Source organism: Neopsephotus bourkii, unplaced genomic scaffold (genome assembly GCF_033783945.1).
Source record: "Neopsephotus bourkii isolate Nb327-2 ecotype Australia unplaced genomic scaffold, CSIRO-AGI_Nbou_v1 NB_1184, whole genome shotgun sequence".
NCBI lineage: Eukaryota > Metazoa > Chordata > Aves > Psittaciformes > Psittacidae > Neopsephotus > Neopsephotus bourkii.
Window position 1 is genome coordinate 306,857 of NW_026901669.1, and position 17,832 is coordinate 324,688.

The following is a 17,832-nucleotide window of genomic DNA, read 5'->3' on the forward strand; positions in this document are numbered from 1 at the left end:
ATACACTGACTGTGGCTCTGCACAGCCCCTATATGTGCTCTGAGTAACTTTTTGATCCCTCCACGTAGCAGACACCCTATCTCTACAATAGAGTTACTGTTGACTATGTTGATGCATATTAAGGCTTATCTTTCAGGAGCTGGAGGCTGCATATATGCCTTCTCCAAGGAAAAGGTAGCATTGCTGCCATCCTAGAGACACATGAAAAGGCTTGGAAATGTGTACTGAACTGGGGCAGAGATGAATGCTACAGCATAAACCCAAAGCAGAAGGCTTTATACACATACACTAGACCAATAATCAGCATCTGCAAAAAAAAACTATTATGACATTGGAAACCTAGTGATACGTGTCCCTGATTAGCCTATCTTGACACACAACAGATTATCCCAAATCATAGCCAGGATGTGATAGCCAGGCAATCTCCCACCACAAGTCCAGCAAAGGGATTGAGTGAGCTTATGCAACCCTGAGCCAAAGCCTGCTTCCACCAGGCAGAGCTCAGCAGCAGAACTTTGTAACACACTAGAAGCCAAACAGGTTAGACTTCTGTATTAGAGTTCATGCTCTTTAGGGAAAGAGACTGCTTTACCTGAACAGCATCCAATAGAACTGGATGCTGTTTTAATTCCAGCCTTGAAAGAACTATCAGCAGATTCTTAATGGGAGGGTATCTGAGCCTGGAGCTCTGCAAGATTATTAACAGCTCACACGCCAGAGGAAACCATGCTACTAGAAAGCAGAAATAATTTTTCTCTAACCTTCTCTTCTGTTCCATAGGAGCCCAACAAGGGGAAAGGGAATGCTGAACAAGAAGTTTCTTTTTAAGCAGCTGCTTTAGTTTCATCCTTTTGTCTTTCCCACCCACATTTCACAGGATGTATACTGCAGACATCAGCTTGGCTTGGCAACAAACCTAAATCAACCACAATCTGAAGATGTAAGAACAAACGAAGCAGAGAGGGAGAATCAGTCTCACAACAGATCACCACACCACTACTCCACTGTGCTAATGAAGAGCCACATTTCTGTCATCCACATCCACCTACCCATTAGGGGAACAGGTCAGAAACACTCAAGAAGGATACAGTCATTAGAAACTCTGTTTACAGGACAGTGGCCCTTTGTAGCTGTGGAGAGAAGTCAGTTTTCATTTCGAGGTGTGGCAATATCATGGCACATGGAACTGCAAAATCATGGAATAACTCAAGTGGAAAGGCACTGTGGCAGGTGTCCAACCCAATCTGCTCCAGGCAGGGTCTGCTATGTGATCATATCAGGTTGTTCCAAACTTTATCCAATACTCCCTCCACACAGGATGAAAAAATCTGAAGATGGAGATTGTAAGGACTTCATGGGCAATTTGTTCCAATGCTTGACTGTCCTTGCAGACGAAAAAGCTTTCCAGTATTGAGTCAGAACCTCTCCTGATTCAATATGTCTCATTTTCCCATCACACCTGCTCATTTGTGAAGAATATGGCTCCACTTTCTCAAAGTTCTCCTCATAGCCATTGGAAAGTTGATACTACATCCCCTGAAAACTTTCTCTTCTACAGGCTAAGTAAGTCCAGTTCTCACCACACATTTAGTCCCTATTCCCCCAGGACTCTAACCCCTATCAGCAAAGCTGCAACCCAGCAAGTCAGCCAGTCTTCAGTGCATATCATTGCAGGAAGTTAGTCTGCTCCGGATGCAGGTATTGGGTTTGTCCTGGTTGCGTTTTGTAGGCTTGTTGTCAGCCCATTTCTCCAGCCTGTCCAGGTCCCTCTGAATGATAGCTCTGCACACACACTCTCCCCTTTGATATCATTCCAAACTTGATGAGGTGCATTCCCTCTCCTCATCCTCCAGGTTACCAATAAAGATGCTAAACAGGAAGAGTTCCAGAACAGATCCCCTGAAGAATCATACTTCTAACCAAACTCTGGGAAGAATATGAATCACTAAGCACTACCCATTGAGGTCAGAGACCTTGACAGGTTTTCATGCATCTAGTAGTCCATCCTTCTAGGCCAAAGCATTTCAAATCAGCTAGCACAGCTGATGCTACAGCACAGCACGCTGCAGGCTGAAGTTCGACACAGATGACACTTTCTGCTCTCTTTCTATTAACAGATCTAGCCATTTCAATGCAGAAAGCAAACAGGTTTGTCAAGCAGGAATTACCCAGGGTAAATGCATGATGACTACTAATCATTGCTCTCAGGATTCTTCCCATGCTCCCTCCCAGAATCACATTTCTTTTTCTTCCCTCCTCATCCCCACAACCATCACCACATACAACTTTCCTTTCCAAGCTTTCTGCCAAGCTAACCTTGATCCTAGACACAGCTTTTCACAAGAACATACTACTGAGAAGAAAATCATACAACATATATGACTCTAGCACCCTACAAGAGCACCCTGGAACATAGTCAGACCAACTGATACAGCTGGACTTTGCTGGGCATACAGAGGCTGTTTGAAAGAAAAGCCCCGAAATCACGTATTAACTGAACAAAGCCCCCCATAACCATTCCTGCAAAGCAGCAAAAGGAAAAACAAATAAAAGAAATAAGAGCAGTTTAACCAACACCAAGCACAGACATTAACAGAGACAGAAGACCTTTTTTGTCATATATCCCTGACTGACAAGTTCTGATATGGGAGTACTTCAGCAGTTCAAAGGGATTAATCCAAAACCAAGTTCTACATTCAATCGTAGAATCATCTGAGTTGGAAAAGACCTTTAAAACCATCCAGTCCAACCATTAATCTAGTATATCCAAAGAAATGCTTGCAATTATAACAAAAATGCTCTAAATACCAAGAAACTCATCACTGAGTAAAAGTATGTTACTGCATGCATGTTACTCCACTATTTTTTTTGTCCTGCCCCTTTAAGAATTGCCCCACAATTTTAGGATTTTGGAAAGCAACTCCCTTGTCTTAGAGCCACTGAAGAATGAACACTATATATCACATCCATTAAAATGGGGGTAGGGGCAAGGAGTGCTGACGTGATTGACAACAGGTCAGTTGAAGAGCTATACAAAAGGTCCACATTTCTGCAACAGGTAAAGAATTGAGACTACTGACATTTGCTTTCCAGAGATTCCTACACATAAATACATACACATGCACACACACACACATATACAGACACACACTAGAAGAGCAGAAACACTTTAATTCTCCCAAGGCAAGTACATATACTATGAGTGAAGGAGAGAACTTCCTAGTTGGGAACTAGGAATCCTACCTGCCAGAGCTGGGATGGTGACTTTGTTCCACTCCCATGGCTGATCGTATTCATCTGCAGGCCTGTCATCATCCTGTGGCAATTTGCTTTCTCGTAAACGGTGACTCACCACATTTTCAGAATCAGATTCCACACCACTGCCTTCTGGTTCATAGGGCGTGTCGTAGAGCTGCATGTTTTTTTGATGGGACTTCATGCCTTCCTGCTTCTGAAACTCTGTTGGCAAGAAAGAAAATTGCATCAGCATCACTGCTAACCATGCTTTATCATTACAGTCAGTAATTCTAGAGCATTCAACGTCCATCCAGTCCTTAATAGCCACATAATTACACAGATGGCAAGCTTGCACAAGACTCTAAACTCTACATTTGGTAACTGGCTGGAATCAAGTTTTCTCTGGCTAACAACTGTAGCACATACAGTACCATGCCTCCACCAACTTTCCCTAGCTTGCATAGAGTCAGATTACAGGAAGCACACCATCCCTGACAGTGTGTGTAAAGCACACTTACAAGGAACTGTAATCTGAATCTGCAGAACAGAATTTGTGTATGCAGTTAAATCTTTAAGAGAAGATCCTTCACAGGTGAAATTTGAAGATACAAAGTTCACAAAAAAATAAATACCACAGTACAATATGCTAATAAAAAATTCTTTGCAGTTACCTCTACAAAATATTAGCAAAAAATTACTAGGACTAGAGTAAGAACAGAATACCAGCAGAAAATAAGCTAGAACTAGAGTAAGAACACTGAACAAAAGCACTGGTAACTAGAGCTTAGCTCACACTGGACTAAAAAACATGTATTTCTGTAAACTAACACGGATCTTATAAAAAATAAACGTGTTGAAACTTCATAAAAAGAAACAATATACTGCCCTCATGAATACAGCAAACCAGAAATAGGGTTTTGTAAGGGGAAGCACAGCTAGCAAATCAAGCGGCAAACTGTCAGGCCTTCACACTGGCCCCAAGGAGACTACATGCTCCGTAGTAGGACCCTACCGAGAGGTGGGTGGGTCCTACCTATGACTAGTCTGCGCACTTCCTAAAAGTAGTGTGCAAGGAGGAATCTAGTTCATAGAACTGGAAAGAAGCCAGTGCAGAGCTACCAAGAGAGCAAGATCTGAGGGTCTATGAGAAGAAGAGACAGTTTTATTACTCTGGTAAGGAGAAGGCCAAGCGGGGGATGTGACAGCGGCTCTCAGCTGCCTGCGGAGCATTAGAGCCCTTCTTGTGCAGTGTCAGAATATGCCATAAGGAGAAACAGATCTAAGATGTAGCTTGAGAGATCCAAGTGGAACATTTGGGGAACCTTCTTCCACTGGTCTGTAGCACAACCGTAGGATAGGTCATCATGTAGGTCATGGGAGCAGTCTCCATTCTTTGGAGTTTGCAGAGCCTTGGCTAGACAAACCCAGGGTCACTCCATCTACTGATACAAAACTGGACAGTGAATGACAGACCAGATGGCTGTGCCATCATGTAGAAGGACCTGGAGATACCTGAAAATTGCTAACTGGCTGAAAAGCAGCTCAGCAGAGAACTCTGGGGTCCTCTATGCCAGCAAGTTGAACATAAGCCAGCAATGCACCCTTAAGGTAAACAGGGACTGTACTAACCTGGGCTGCATTAGGATAAATGTTGAAAGTAGGTCAAGGGAGGTGATTCTTCCCTTCTGCTCAGCACTGGTGAGGACACATCTGGACTGTTCTCACCTCCCCAGTGCAAGATAGGCATAGACATACTGGAGCAAGTCCAGCAAAGGTCTATGAAGCTGATATATGACTGGAGCCTTTTTCTTATGAGGAGAGCCTGAGAACTGGAACTGGTCAGCCTGGAGAAGGTAAGTTTCAGTGAGGGCCTTGTCAATATAAATACCCAATGGCAGAGAGAGAAGATGGATGGCAAAGCCATGTGACAGGACAAAAAGCAAATCAAAGTACATGAAATTCCATCTGAACACAAGAAAACACCTTTTTGCTGTGATAACGGTCAAACATTGAAACAGGTTGCCTGGAGAGTCTCCATATGTGGAGATATGCAAGACTTGACTGAATGTGGTCACGGGCAACCTGTTTCAGCTGACCCTGACTGAATAGGGTTTTTTGTTAGACGACATCACAGGGAGAAGGAAGGAAGCTTTTAACCCACAAGCCTAAGTAAAGATTTAGAGCTGTTCTTTTCATTCCTGTAACAAAATTCATTCATCAATTCATCTACCAGCATGAATATTATGACCAAGTAATTTCTATTTCCTCCAAACCATTTCAAAAGTACTGTGAAATGTCTACAATATTGAAAACAATATGAAAGAGTACCCTTATTATTTGTAAAAAAATAAAAAGCTTATACAGTGCAAATACAGTAAACTTCACGCAATATACACCAAAACTAATGCTGTAAATTCAAGCAAGATAGGTCATGATAATGCCTAGTTATGAATGACAACCACATTACCACCTTTCAATGCAAGCAAAACCTAGAAAATGGTATCTTAAAGGGCAACTTATTTGGAAAAAGTGCTTTAAAGCTTTTTAATTAAAACACAGTCTTTTGTCTTTCACTTATCTTTTGAAAAGAATTTTGCTCAAGGAAAAATGATGCATTAAGCAAAAACCCTGCATTAGAAAGGATATGCAGCCAAAAGTCTCTTGGATAAATTCTCCGGGATAAAAAGATACTTTTCCTTTTAAAGTCAGAAACATGCTATGTATCTGATTTTCAGTACTGTGAAGCCAGCCACTCATACACCAGGAAATCTGTATTTCTGAGGAAGAAATGCCACAGTCCTACTAAATCAGAGACTTTACAGAAAGGACCAAAGCACCAGAGCACACGGGAAAAATTACCTGTAAATAGAAGGTGGTATGCTACTGATTCATAATTCATGCTCAGTTAGAAAAACTATTTGATCCTAAAGCAGAAAAGTTTCTCTAGGCAAAACTAAAACGTAGGGAGAGAGAGAAAGTGGAAGGAGAATATATCTACATGCATATATAAAAATATATGTCTGCATACATATGCACACTTACACATACTTACACACAGCCTGTTTTGTAAAGCTTCCTATAAATTTGCTTGAAACTCCACTTTTTTTATTTAATGCATTGGAAGAGTATTTGTAAAATTTAATTTTAATAGAAGTAAAAACACCAATAGTTGCTGTCAGTAACAGACAGCAATGCTCAATCGGCACCACAAGCGTTATACACAGTTCAACGCAGACTTGATATCTGAGAATTAGATAGTTGAAAACAACACAACATTTGTGATGAAGCATTTCTCATGGTTTCCATGCAATCTCTAATCAACAACAGCTCTTAGTGCTGAAATAGTCTGGAATGGCCAGGAAACCAAAAACTGTGATAATTTCACTTTTTTTTATATTTTTCACTTTTCTTAATGTATCTTTTGAATTCTTACTGCCGACACAGAAGAGTACATGTTTATGCATTTTATACATATAGAATTATACTCAATAAATTATTTAGCTACTAGAAGAAATAACTAAGGTTTTGAAGTAACTTTTTTGCTAGCCAGCTGAAAGACCCTCACAAATAATTCTTATTCTCACAGATTAGCAGTTATAACAGAATCAGACTCCACTGTAAAACCAAGAACCTGACAAGAAGGTACAGAAACTGAGACATCTGGGAACACAAGATTATAAGGTACAAGACTGAATGTGACATTCTTCTTCCTGCTTGATGAACAATTCTGACAGACACATACAATACCGAAAAAGCTCCACAGGGGAGCAGTTAACCTCGTGATAACTTTCGAGCAACCACACTAAACCTCTTAATAGTCTTAAATAATTCACCAGCATTACTCATAGATGCACTGTATTCCTCAGTGGAGTTCGGAGTGAATTAGGGCAGGTGTCAAGAAAACAGAACAGCTAAAAAGCCAACAATGGAAACTCTGAAGACAGCAATATTTGCTTATAGAACCCAGTAGGTGAGCTTCTACAGCTTTCCTTCCAAGAGAAAGCAAAACAACAAAACAACCAGATTCTTCTACAGCATACAGATGCCAAGAGATATTTCCGTCATCTCAAACTAAAGTATGCAGTAACAACAGGTCAAACAAAGTAATTGCACTCTTAAAAAAAAAAATAATCCTGTTTTCCCAAATCAAGAATGCTTGTAAGTTTCATCAGGCAGTAATAAACTTAAACAAAGCCCTTCGCAACATTTCTTCGGATGACATATAATACAAGTAACATGTAGAAGTCCTACAACAATTGTATAGGGAATTTCAGATACAGAAAGATTCTCTCAAGTTAAGTACTTGTAACAGATTTTGTTTTACTGTCTGGTGAAAGACACTGAGCTATAAACTTTGTTGGGCAAGTTGGGAAGTAAAGGCAGGTTCCTGCGTCACAGTAGAAACACATCTTGCTTGCCTACATCCAACATGCAGAAAGAGTCTTAGCCTGCAAGAGACAAAGCACTAAGTCATATAAATCCCTTGATTTTTATAACCTCCTGTGTTCTACTGGAAAAGCTTTTAAGCATTTTACCTGCAAGGAGTTCACAGCATCTGTGGTAACACAGGCATATCAGTTTCTTTAGCACTTGAACAGGAACCAGTAAGTTATGCATGCTCCACTGAGAAATAGATTTATAATGTAATTAGATACAGACAAATTAACTAATCAAGTGCAGCACAATAAAGCTGTTTTGTCAGATTCCAAAGTGTACTGACCCACACATACCAGCTGTGGTGCAACTGTGATAAAACAGACCCATCTCCACTTCAGCTACAGATTCCAGGGCTGGTGCAGGATTTAAAATAATAGTCCTACTACCTCCTCTGCTGCTTTCCCTACCAACAAACCCTATCCTAGCGAGATAAATCTGACTACGAAGGTAACATGCTGGAAACAGTACTGACATGTAACACTAGCTTTTGAAAACCTAGCATTTATAGAAGCCCTTGAATGAAAGTACAATGATTATTCAAGGTCATTTGTGCATGCACTTAACTTTGTTCCTTTCTGAAGGAAGCCCAGCACATTGTTCAGTCATTTAACACACATTAACGTGTAAACATGGTGCTGGAATAGGATTGTACAAAGCACAGCTGTCAGCTTTAAGAATTTATGCAGGTCTTATACAGATGGTTGTTGCTTCACTAATGTCCTCTTCCCAGAGGTCAGCTCATTTAAACAGCTTCAGTCCCAGTGACCTGGATTTAGTTTCCTGCTAACTACAAGAAAAATGCAGCCCCCTATCAACTACACAATATGCAGAACAATAAGCAACCTGGAGCAAATACCACTGTGATGATATTTTCACGTAGTGCATTTACATCACAGTATCACAGTATCACAGTATGTTAGAGATTGGAAGGGACCTCAAAAGATCATCTAGTCCAATCCCCCTGCCGGAGCAGGAACACCTAGATAAGGTTACACAGGAACGTGTCCAGGCGGGTTTTGAATGTCTCCAAAGAAGGAGATTCCACAACCTCCCTGGGCAGCCTGTTCCAGTGTTCCGTCACCCTCACTGAGAAGAAGTTTCTTCTCAGGTTTAAGTGGAACCTCTTGTGCTCCAATTTGTACCCATTACCCCTTGTCCTTTCATTGTTTGCCACTGAGAAGAGCCTGGCTCCATCCTCGTGACACTCCCCCTTTATATATTTATATACACTAATAAGGTCACCCCTCAATCTCCTCTTCTCCAAACTATAGAGACCCAGCTCCCTCAGTCTCTCCTCATAAGGGAGATGCTCCACTCCCTTAATCATCTTAGTTGCCCTGCGCTGGACTCTCTCCAGCAGGTCCCTGTCCTTCTTAAACTGAGGGGCCCAGAACTGGACACAGTATTCCAGATGAGGTCTCACCAGGGCAGAGTAGAGGGGAAGGAGGACCTCTCTCGACCTACTAACCACCCCCCTTCTAATACAACCCAGGATGCCATTGGCCTTCTTGGCCACAAGGGCACAGTGTCGGCTCATGGTCACCCTGTCGTCCACCAGGACCCCCAGGTCCCTCTCCTCTAATCTACGAGATAACTCCAGCTGCAAGGATCTTAGTGTTGAACCAACTTTATCTGGAAATTACAGATCTTTCTGGTATCAAATTTTCAAGGCACACAAATAAACTAAACATTTAGCATCAGAAAGATCTGGATGTTTAATAAAAGCAAGCAAGCAAACAATCCCTTGCTTGGGCTCACTATTTGCATGTTGTTCTCCTGTATAAACAAAATGCCTCAGAAAGAGGGAGTGTTTCAGCTGTTAGGTAACAGGCTAGCCTGTCTTCAACTAGGATAGTCAGAGCAAAGTTATGAGCAGCACAACTTCTGAAACGTGGTTTCAAATATTTCATATTCAAGAGCCCCAGAGTCTGCAAAGTGTTTGGAGGACTTGCTGCAGCATGCTGGTTTTTTACAGATAAGCCTGGGATAACTAGAAGAGCACCACGCTAAAAATATAAATGAAATGAAAAAAACCAAACTAAACTAAACCATAAGGCCTGTACATGTACTACAGCCACTTGTATTCCTAGTACTCTTACACATCATTGTAAATCTGTAAACAGAAACTTGGGAAGGATCAGATTTACACTGAGGTACTGGTAAATACCTGATGCATCTCCCCAGATATTAGTCTGACAGACTGGTCATCCCTAGCAGAAGGCCACATCAGAGCAACGTCTGAACATAGAAAGCCAAGTCTCATATGGAATTATCCTTGCTCTCTATCAGGGAACAGGTCTTGCTGAACTGGCCCAAACCTCTGCTCTCCACATGCTCTGCTCTTGATGCTTCCAACGGAGAGCCATGGAACCAGCAAGCAGCTGCAGTAAAGGGCAGTGAGCTGCTTGTATGGAATCTATGGGTAGGCTACAAATGAACCAAAAAGTTGTCATTTTGCCAGAGGCAAAGGCAGATGCTAATGCAAAGATTGCCCTGACACAAGAACATTTGTTTCCACTGAATCCATTTCCTCTCCATCTCCATAAGCAGGCCAGAAATACTTAGCCAACTACTTACTCATTCCAAGCCTCACCGTCAATGTTTCTTTTCAGCATCCTGGCCAAGAAAACCTGGAAACATTTTAGAAGTCATGCTGCAGAATTTTCATTGTACTAGTGCAGACTATTCACCACAGAAGCTAAGTTTTACCTCTGCTCAAATTTCACCTAAGGCCATCAGAAGTCAAGCTGCTTTCTGCTGTGCTTCAAGGTCCAGCTGGATGCCTCCAACTGCTGGGACACAAGAGAACACCAATAATACTCCAATATCAGGGAAGGCTGTTTTCCTTTGAGACTGCTGTGACAGCCTCCCAATGCTCATGACTCCAGATTTTGCTGCAGGAAAGCTGGCTATAAGACAATCTTCCATCATTTTTGCTTCTGAACAGAAGCCAAGTGACTCAGAAATGAGCCACTTTCCAGGAATGAATGACAGGCATTTGTTTCCCTGCCTTGGTGTAAGAGCTCGGCATAATCTCTTGATGTGAAAAGCAATGTCTTGGAAACAGTATGCATCATGGAAATCTTACTTAAGTCCAAGTATGATTTATAACCCCAAGAAGAAGCTTTCAAAGCAACTTTACATTCCAACAATCCTGATAATGAAAGGCTATTAGGCCAGTCAGAGCAAGGGCAGGAGGGAAAGAAGTTCCTTTATGAGAAGTATCAATAAATCAGCAAGAAAAAACATTATTATCTTCCACAGAACACATGTGCTGAGATAAAATAAACAAGCAAGCATATTCTGACGAAGAGAACAGGAAGTACAAGTGTTTTTTTTCAGAGGAGGGGAGGGGCAGGGAAAATGAGTGGAGGATATTGGTGTCATTGAGAGGCAGATAAAAAAAAAATACAAAACACATGGGAAGAAAACAAAATCTTGGTAGATTTGAGGTGGTGATGCTTCTAAAGGACATGAAAACTGTCCTTGGAGACATATTTCTTTAATGGCAGAGGCGAAGAAATAAAAAAGTTCCCTGAAAGCACAAGTTTATTCTAAAAAGCCTTTCCTCCTCAACACCTAATTTCCTGTTAAATAAAGCAGTGATTAAATATTGTAACTGCCATCTTAGAATTCATAATTTCTGCAGATTTTACCTCTTCAGAGGTGGTTTGATGCTGCTTAGCTACTTACTCCTTACAGACTTCTCCAAGAGATGTAGATTAGCACTAGCAGAATCAGTCCTCCGAAAGAGGCATTCTAACACCAAAATGGTAGCTACTTTAAACAAGCTAACATTCTCCAGTATCAGGACAGAGAAGCTTGCAGCATCTATAACTGTTATTTCCTGCAGTTATTGCTACTCATGGCTGCTACTGATACTCACAATGTCCTTGACAGCTCACTTCAGGCAGACAATCATTTCTCTTCAAAGAAATCACCTTAAGAGGCAAAAGGAGTGGAAGAACCCCCATTGATAAATGCCATTCAACACATACACAGAAGAAAGATTTGCTTGCATCTTGTCTGCTTGTGAGAGTCTCTGCTTACTGAAAGCTTGCTCAAAATCACTGAATGAGATAAGCACTGATCAAAAACATTTTTAATGAGTTTAAATATTTATCTGCATTTATGCATACAAGATAATATTGCAAGGGACACCTGGATGTGAGACAACTGAGTTTATTAAAACCAAGATAAAATATTCAACTATTTCCCTTATAGCCAAAGGTTATAATTCAGTAAGAATTATCTAGACAAGGCTTATCTTCTCAACACATAACTAACTTTAAACATGGCCTTACTTGGGATGGAGAAGAAACTGCACATAGGAAAAACGTATGGCATAGTAGACTCATGTAGCCAGAAGAGGTGCCATGTCTGATTTAACAAGCTAGATGAGATATGCTCTTATCTTCTAGTCACCTGCTAGCATTCCCCTTGGAGAGTACAAGGCAGGGAGAAAGACTGTTGCTTACTAACTCCTAAAATAGACTTTTTCCACAGACTACATGGTGAAAAGCAACACAGACATTTGAAATGTACATTGTTTCTAAAGAAACATCTAGGCTGGGAATGAATGTGAAACTGTGATTAAAAAGACAAAGAGCTCAAAATATAGCCTGAAGCTTCCCTGATGACTAATGCCCATCATTTCATCTTTCTTTGCAATTTTTCAGAAAAATGTCATGAAAACAAAGAGAAGTCAAAGCTTTGGAAGTGATATCTGGTGCACGTACAAGATATATTTCCCCTTTGACCAGTATCCCAGAAAGAGCAGGCACTAGCAGTACTCTGTTTCATCCTCTGGCAGGACTTAAAAGCCAGAGAGCTTTTCCTGTTCACTGCAAGTTGCTACAGTGACTGTTTGCAATTTTGCAAATGGTAAGTTGCAAGAAACAGTTTGCAATTTTACCCACTTTGACTTGCTTTCCCAAGGAAAGTGCTGTCCTAGTTGCACTCTTTCTGTTCCGACTCTCGTGTTGATCTGCTGGCACAACCTAGGAATTCTGATCAGTACCTAAGTACCTTAATGAAGACTAACCACCATCTGTTGGATGTGTAGACATAAAAGATGGTTTACATTTGCTGTTCAGCTCTGAAGACAAAATAGTTTAATTTAGAATTCTGCTTCCACATGAGTAGTACAAGGAAGCTGCTCAGTTGTCTGCACATCCAGTCACAGATTTTGCTTTTCACAATCCAAGGCTTTGCATGAAGTTATAGACAGCTGACTTGCTATCACAGAAGAAGTGACAAGGATATGAACACTAGAATTGCCAGTAAAATATTTCACCTTACCCCCTTGCCCTATAATCCCTTACTGATTGAGTTAGCTCAGCAACTGATTGATGGAAGGAGCAACTGGTACCTAGAATTTGTAAGACTTCAAATACTCTATGCTGACCTGTTCAGCTGCTAATATTCAGTACCTTGCACTTATTTGCAGATTTGTCTGCAATTACTATACTATTCAGTCAAACCCCATGTAGATACTGGTTCTTTGTGGAAAGTCCTCTTACAGAGTAATCTGTTAGCAATGCAGTATCATTTCTTTCCCCTTTAATAATGCTTCTATCTAACAGTACAGAACATGAAGTGGTTTTTTTTAATATACACAGCTACTGATAATATGCTTTAAGATATACAGTCTATCGGTCATCACTCAAAAGTATTTGTGCTTAAAGAGATACCTAACAACAGCAAACAAATCTGCCTAGCATTCGGCAGAGCATCATTAAGAACAGAACTTACTGTTCTGGACAGCAAACCACAGTCATGCAAACACTGCAAATCAGTTCTCCCCTTCTTGCAACAGAAGTATCACAAATCATGAAGAGTTACAGAAGTTCATTTCAGTCATAAACTTGATGCATACAAATGAGTTAACACTTTCTTGTAAGTTTTCCAGTTACACTCTTATTTTCCAATATGCATCTTTAAACCACTAACCAATGTGCTTGCAAACACTTCCAACGCACAAAACCACACCCAAAGGGACAATGGCATAAAGCTGGGGTCTTTTGCTGGGTGTTTTGTTCTTTTTTCAAGAAAGAAAGATACAGAATTTATATATATATATATATTTTTTTTTTTTTAAGAAAAAAAAAAAGTTGTAGGGAGAGGCTGCCTGGTGATATCCTCTATATTCTACCACAATGCCAAGTTTTCTCAGTGCTGGTGCATTTCACAACCAAACAAAAGGGTAATAATAAGTGCTAGTTGGCCTAACATACAAAAGCAATGGTGTATCTGAAATACACCACATTTTTTCCCTTTGTCTCCCTCTTGCCTTTTTATTTCAATTGAGACAGCAGCACAGACACCTTCTAGACCACCTCAGGCTGCATTACAGCCATGACAACTGCTGCAGGACTTGCTGAGGAAAAGCTAAAGAGGCTCAGCTATGCCGTCACACTTTTCTGCCTTGCAGCCCACCCCAGCCATGTGCAATTGTTTGACAGACCCTACAAGAGCTACAACAGCACAACAGCCACAAAACCTACTGCTTCTTCACATAGGTTTTCAAACTACCCATCCTGCAGAAAATAAATGCAGAACTCAAAGCAAGCCCAGAGCTCCTCCAGGAAAGTTTCCCCATTTCTCCCTAGTTTGCCTGGTTTGTTCTCAATTGCTAGTTGGACTTACAACAGAATCAGTTTTGCATGCCTACATCCTGCTTCATAAAACCAAGCTGTATTCTTCCTCTTTCACCCCCAAGCCACCAGCATGTGAAACTGAGTAAGGCAGAACCAAGAGCAAGCTCAGATGAAGACTGAGTGTTTCCATGCTAGTTTTGTGCACACTGATACTGATGAAGAAATTCAGTCACAGTAGCACAACACAGTCCATCAGCAAGCATAAACACACTGTAGGCTTCCTAGGTCTGGGTAGGGATGACAGAAAGAAATGAACATACCAGCATACCAACACACACCAAAAAAGACAGACTTCCCTGACCCCATCCAGAAAGGCAGGCTGCTCATGCAGAAAAAAGCCTCTAATAGTTCAAACAACCTGAGTAGTAATGAACCACTAAGTTTACACAGCCATTTGAGCTCCTCCAAAACAGCACTTCAAAGCAAAGTTCTTTGCAGACAGAAACAAGAGAAGGAGAGAAGCTGTATGTTGTTGCCAGCCTACGTAAAATGCATAGAAGCACAAAAGAAGTTTTGTTTCCGGCCACTTTCCACTGAAGTTTTAAGCTCGTTTTATGACACTGTTGTGAAACCATATCAAAACGCTTGTAAACTGATGTGGCAGGATGTTCAGTCTCTGTCGCAAGCACAGAGCAGGCTGAATCTTCAAATCTGTGGCAGGAACACACACCCTAACAAAAGCCCTGAGAAAGACCTGACCAAGTCCTGCAGAAGCTTCTCCCCATGGACAAAACCCCAGGAGACTTTCCCACATGCATAATTCTTGTCCTACCTGTGTGATGGAGGTCATCAGGTACAAGGGCAAGGAAGTTGGGTCCTGAGCCCTTGGGGTCTACAAGACCATGTCTGATCACAGCTCAGATTTGACCAGGGAATAAATGGAGCCCTACTGGAGAGCCATTTGGAACCGTTCCTCCTCAGAGCCGGAGGCCAGCATTAGGAGATTCCCCTCTTGAGTCATCATGCTGTCCCAGGAAACTCCTTGAGATTGGGAGCCCTCTCTTTCTTAGGTGAGGCATTTTGGATCACTGGCCACAAAATTTAAAAGCCAGCAGTGAAGTGACAAAACCATGTGACATCCAGAGTCAGTAGTTCATGTTGGTGAAGCTTTAATTGAGTTTGAATAACTTTTGGTCAGCCTCTATTTATTGGTTCTGTGTCAGGCTCTCATTTATTTTTAAGGGTAAGAAAAATCTCCTCTGGTTTAGGTTATGAAACAAAACAAAGATGCAGGAGAAACTATAGCTACCATATTACAGCTGGTGTCAGAAACCTTTACTTAAGGTTTCAGTCATATTTTGCCACTAGAGACTTTCAGATTTTGGATGCAAAGTCAGCAGGCAAAAAATTCTCTCCATTTACTAGCAGGCTAAGCACAGTGAAGATGACAAAATATCACAGTTGAAAGGGTGTCTTGTTCCTTCCAAGAAGTATTATGTTTGCTTCATCACATGTTTAACTAATACTTCTGTACCTCTTATAGAATCATAGAATAGTTAGGGTTGGAAAGGACCTTAAGATCATCCAGTTCGAACCGCTCTGCCATGAGCAGGGATGCCTCACACTAAACCACGTTGCCCAAGGGTCTGTCCAACCTGGCCTTGAACAGCACCAGGGATAAAGCATTTACCACTTCTTTGGGCAACCTGTTCCAGTGCCTCAACACCTTCACAGTAAAGAACTTCCTTATATCTACCCTGAACTTCCCCTGTTTAAGTTTGAATCCGTTACCACTTTTCCTGTTGCTACAGTCCCTGATGAAGAGCCCCTCCTCAGCTTCCTTGTAGGCCCTATTCAGATTCTGGAATGCTACTAAGAGGTCTCCATGCAGCCTTCTCCTCTCCAGGCTGAACAGCCCCAACTTTCTCAGCCTGTCTTCATACGGGAGGTGCTCCAGTCCCCTGATCATCCTCATGGCCCTCCTCTGGACTTGCTCCAACAGCTTCATGTCCTTTTTATGTTGAGGACACCAGAACTGCACACAGTGCTGCAATTGGGGTCTCACGAGAGCAAACGGGCAGGATCACGTCCTTTGACCTGCTGGTCACACTTCTTTTGACGTATTCCAGGATACAGTTGGTTTCCTGAGCTGTGAGCGCACACTGAAGCTGACTCACATTAAGTTTCTCATTGAGCAACACCCCCAAGTCCTTATTGGAGCTTATTTAATTTTTTGTGCTGTATAGAGAAAAAAAACAAACTGATCAGAGAAAATATAGCATCAAAAGGTTGATTGCAAAAGTACTCCTGAGGAAAAAAAAACAACATACGTATCTTCCCAAGCTGCTGATTCTTCATATAACAAATCCCTTCTATTCTGTTTTTGAACAATACTGCAGAAGAACAACAGGACTGGGACCAATTTTGGAAGACTGATGGTTGAACTGGTAAGTCTGTGAGATGTACCACTGATGTCCTCCTCTCTGTAAAGTGGCTCTGACTCCTCCCAGTCAGAACCAAAAGAAAGTTTACAGCAGTCCCTTCCTTTTACATGCAGACCACAGTGGTATCATTCACCTACACTTCCATCACACCTCCTGGTGAAAAGCACCCAGAATTCCTGCCAACAGAGTCCATACATGCACATACAGCCCCAGTCCAGGCTCATCTGCCCAGGCTCTGCTCCTTCATCCCAAGAAGGGATAGTGAACAGCTGCCAGGAATCTTTCTTCCTGCTGCAACAGCATGCTTTCAGAATGCATATCCCCTATCCAGTCCAAAAACTGGGAAGTTTATGGATGAGGTCCTGCTCAAGCTGTATTTCAGCAGGTTGCTTCCTTATGTCTCTCAAAGCACCTGTCCGGTCTTTCTAGTAATTAAGCTTAAGAGGACAGGTACTGGGAGCACACTGACATGGTGGCAAAGCTAGAAATGGACTGAGACCAAACATGGATATCCATAAGCTAGCCTGGGCTATCCTGATTGTCAAAGCCATTTCTCTCTTTCACAGAACTGCTACAGCCTAAGCGTGGGAACACAAGACGAATTATGTTTAAAAAGATACTGTTTGCATTAGGGAAGTAGATAGGTTTTGCCTAAGTAACCCTCCTGATCAAAGTAGTTTGAAACTTTCTGCTTCTTTGTCATCAGGATGCAGAGTCTTCCAAAGGGAGCTTCCAATTTTGAGCTCAGTGGTTTCTCTTTCTCAATCATCCAAGCATTCCATTCCTTCGCTTTGATTTTTGTGGAAAAACATACACCAGATTTGCTAGACACTGAGCAAGTAAACTGTATGAATGAATTTACATTCCTTCCAAATGCAACTTCACCTAGTCTATTATCATACTAACCTACCTTTCAAAGTTCTGGATATCCTGTTCCCATTATTTTGGGTGTAACTTGTGTCTTAATGAGATGAAGCAACAAGAAACTGAAAAAAGCCTCAACTTATATTCAGGCTTCTGATTCAAGTTTCACCATTTAGTCCATTTCCAGACTACATCAAGTCTGGAGCAAGACGAAGATGCTGAAACAGGGTGGTGGGCTAGCGAAGTCATTT

At 41.5% G+C, this 17,832-nt stretch overlaps 1 protein-coding gene across 1 annotated transcript in view; it reads right to left on the reverse strand.

Annotated features, from left to right (window-relative positions):
* Nucleotides 1-17,832, reverse strand: part of SHB (SH2 domain containing adaptor protein B) — a 68,411-nt gene that overhangs the window by 18,812 nt on the left and 31,767 nt on the right. The window contains exon 3 of the mRNA XM_061364069.1: nt 3,244-3,459. Within this exon, the coding sequence (XP_061220053.1) occupies nt 3,244-3,459 (216 nt within the window). The remainder of the gene's footprint in view (nt 1-3,243; nt 3,460-17,832) is intronic.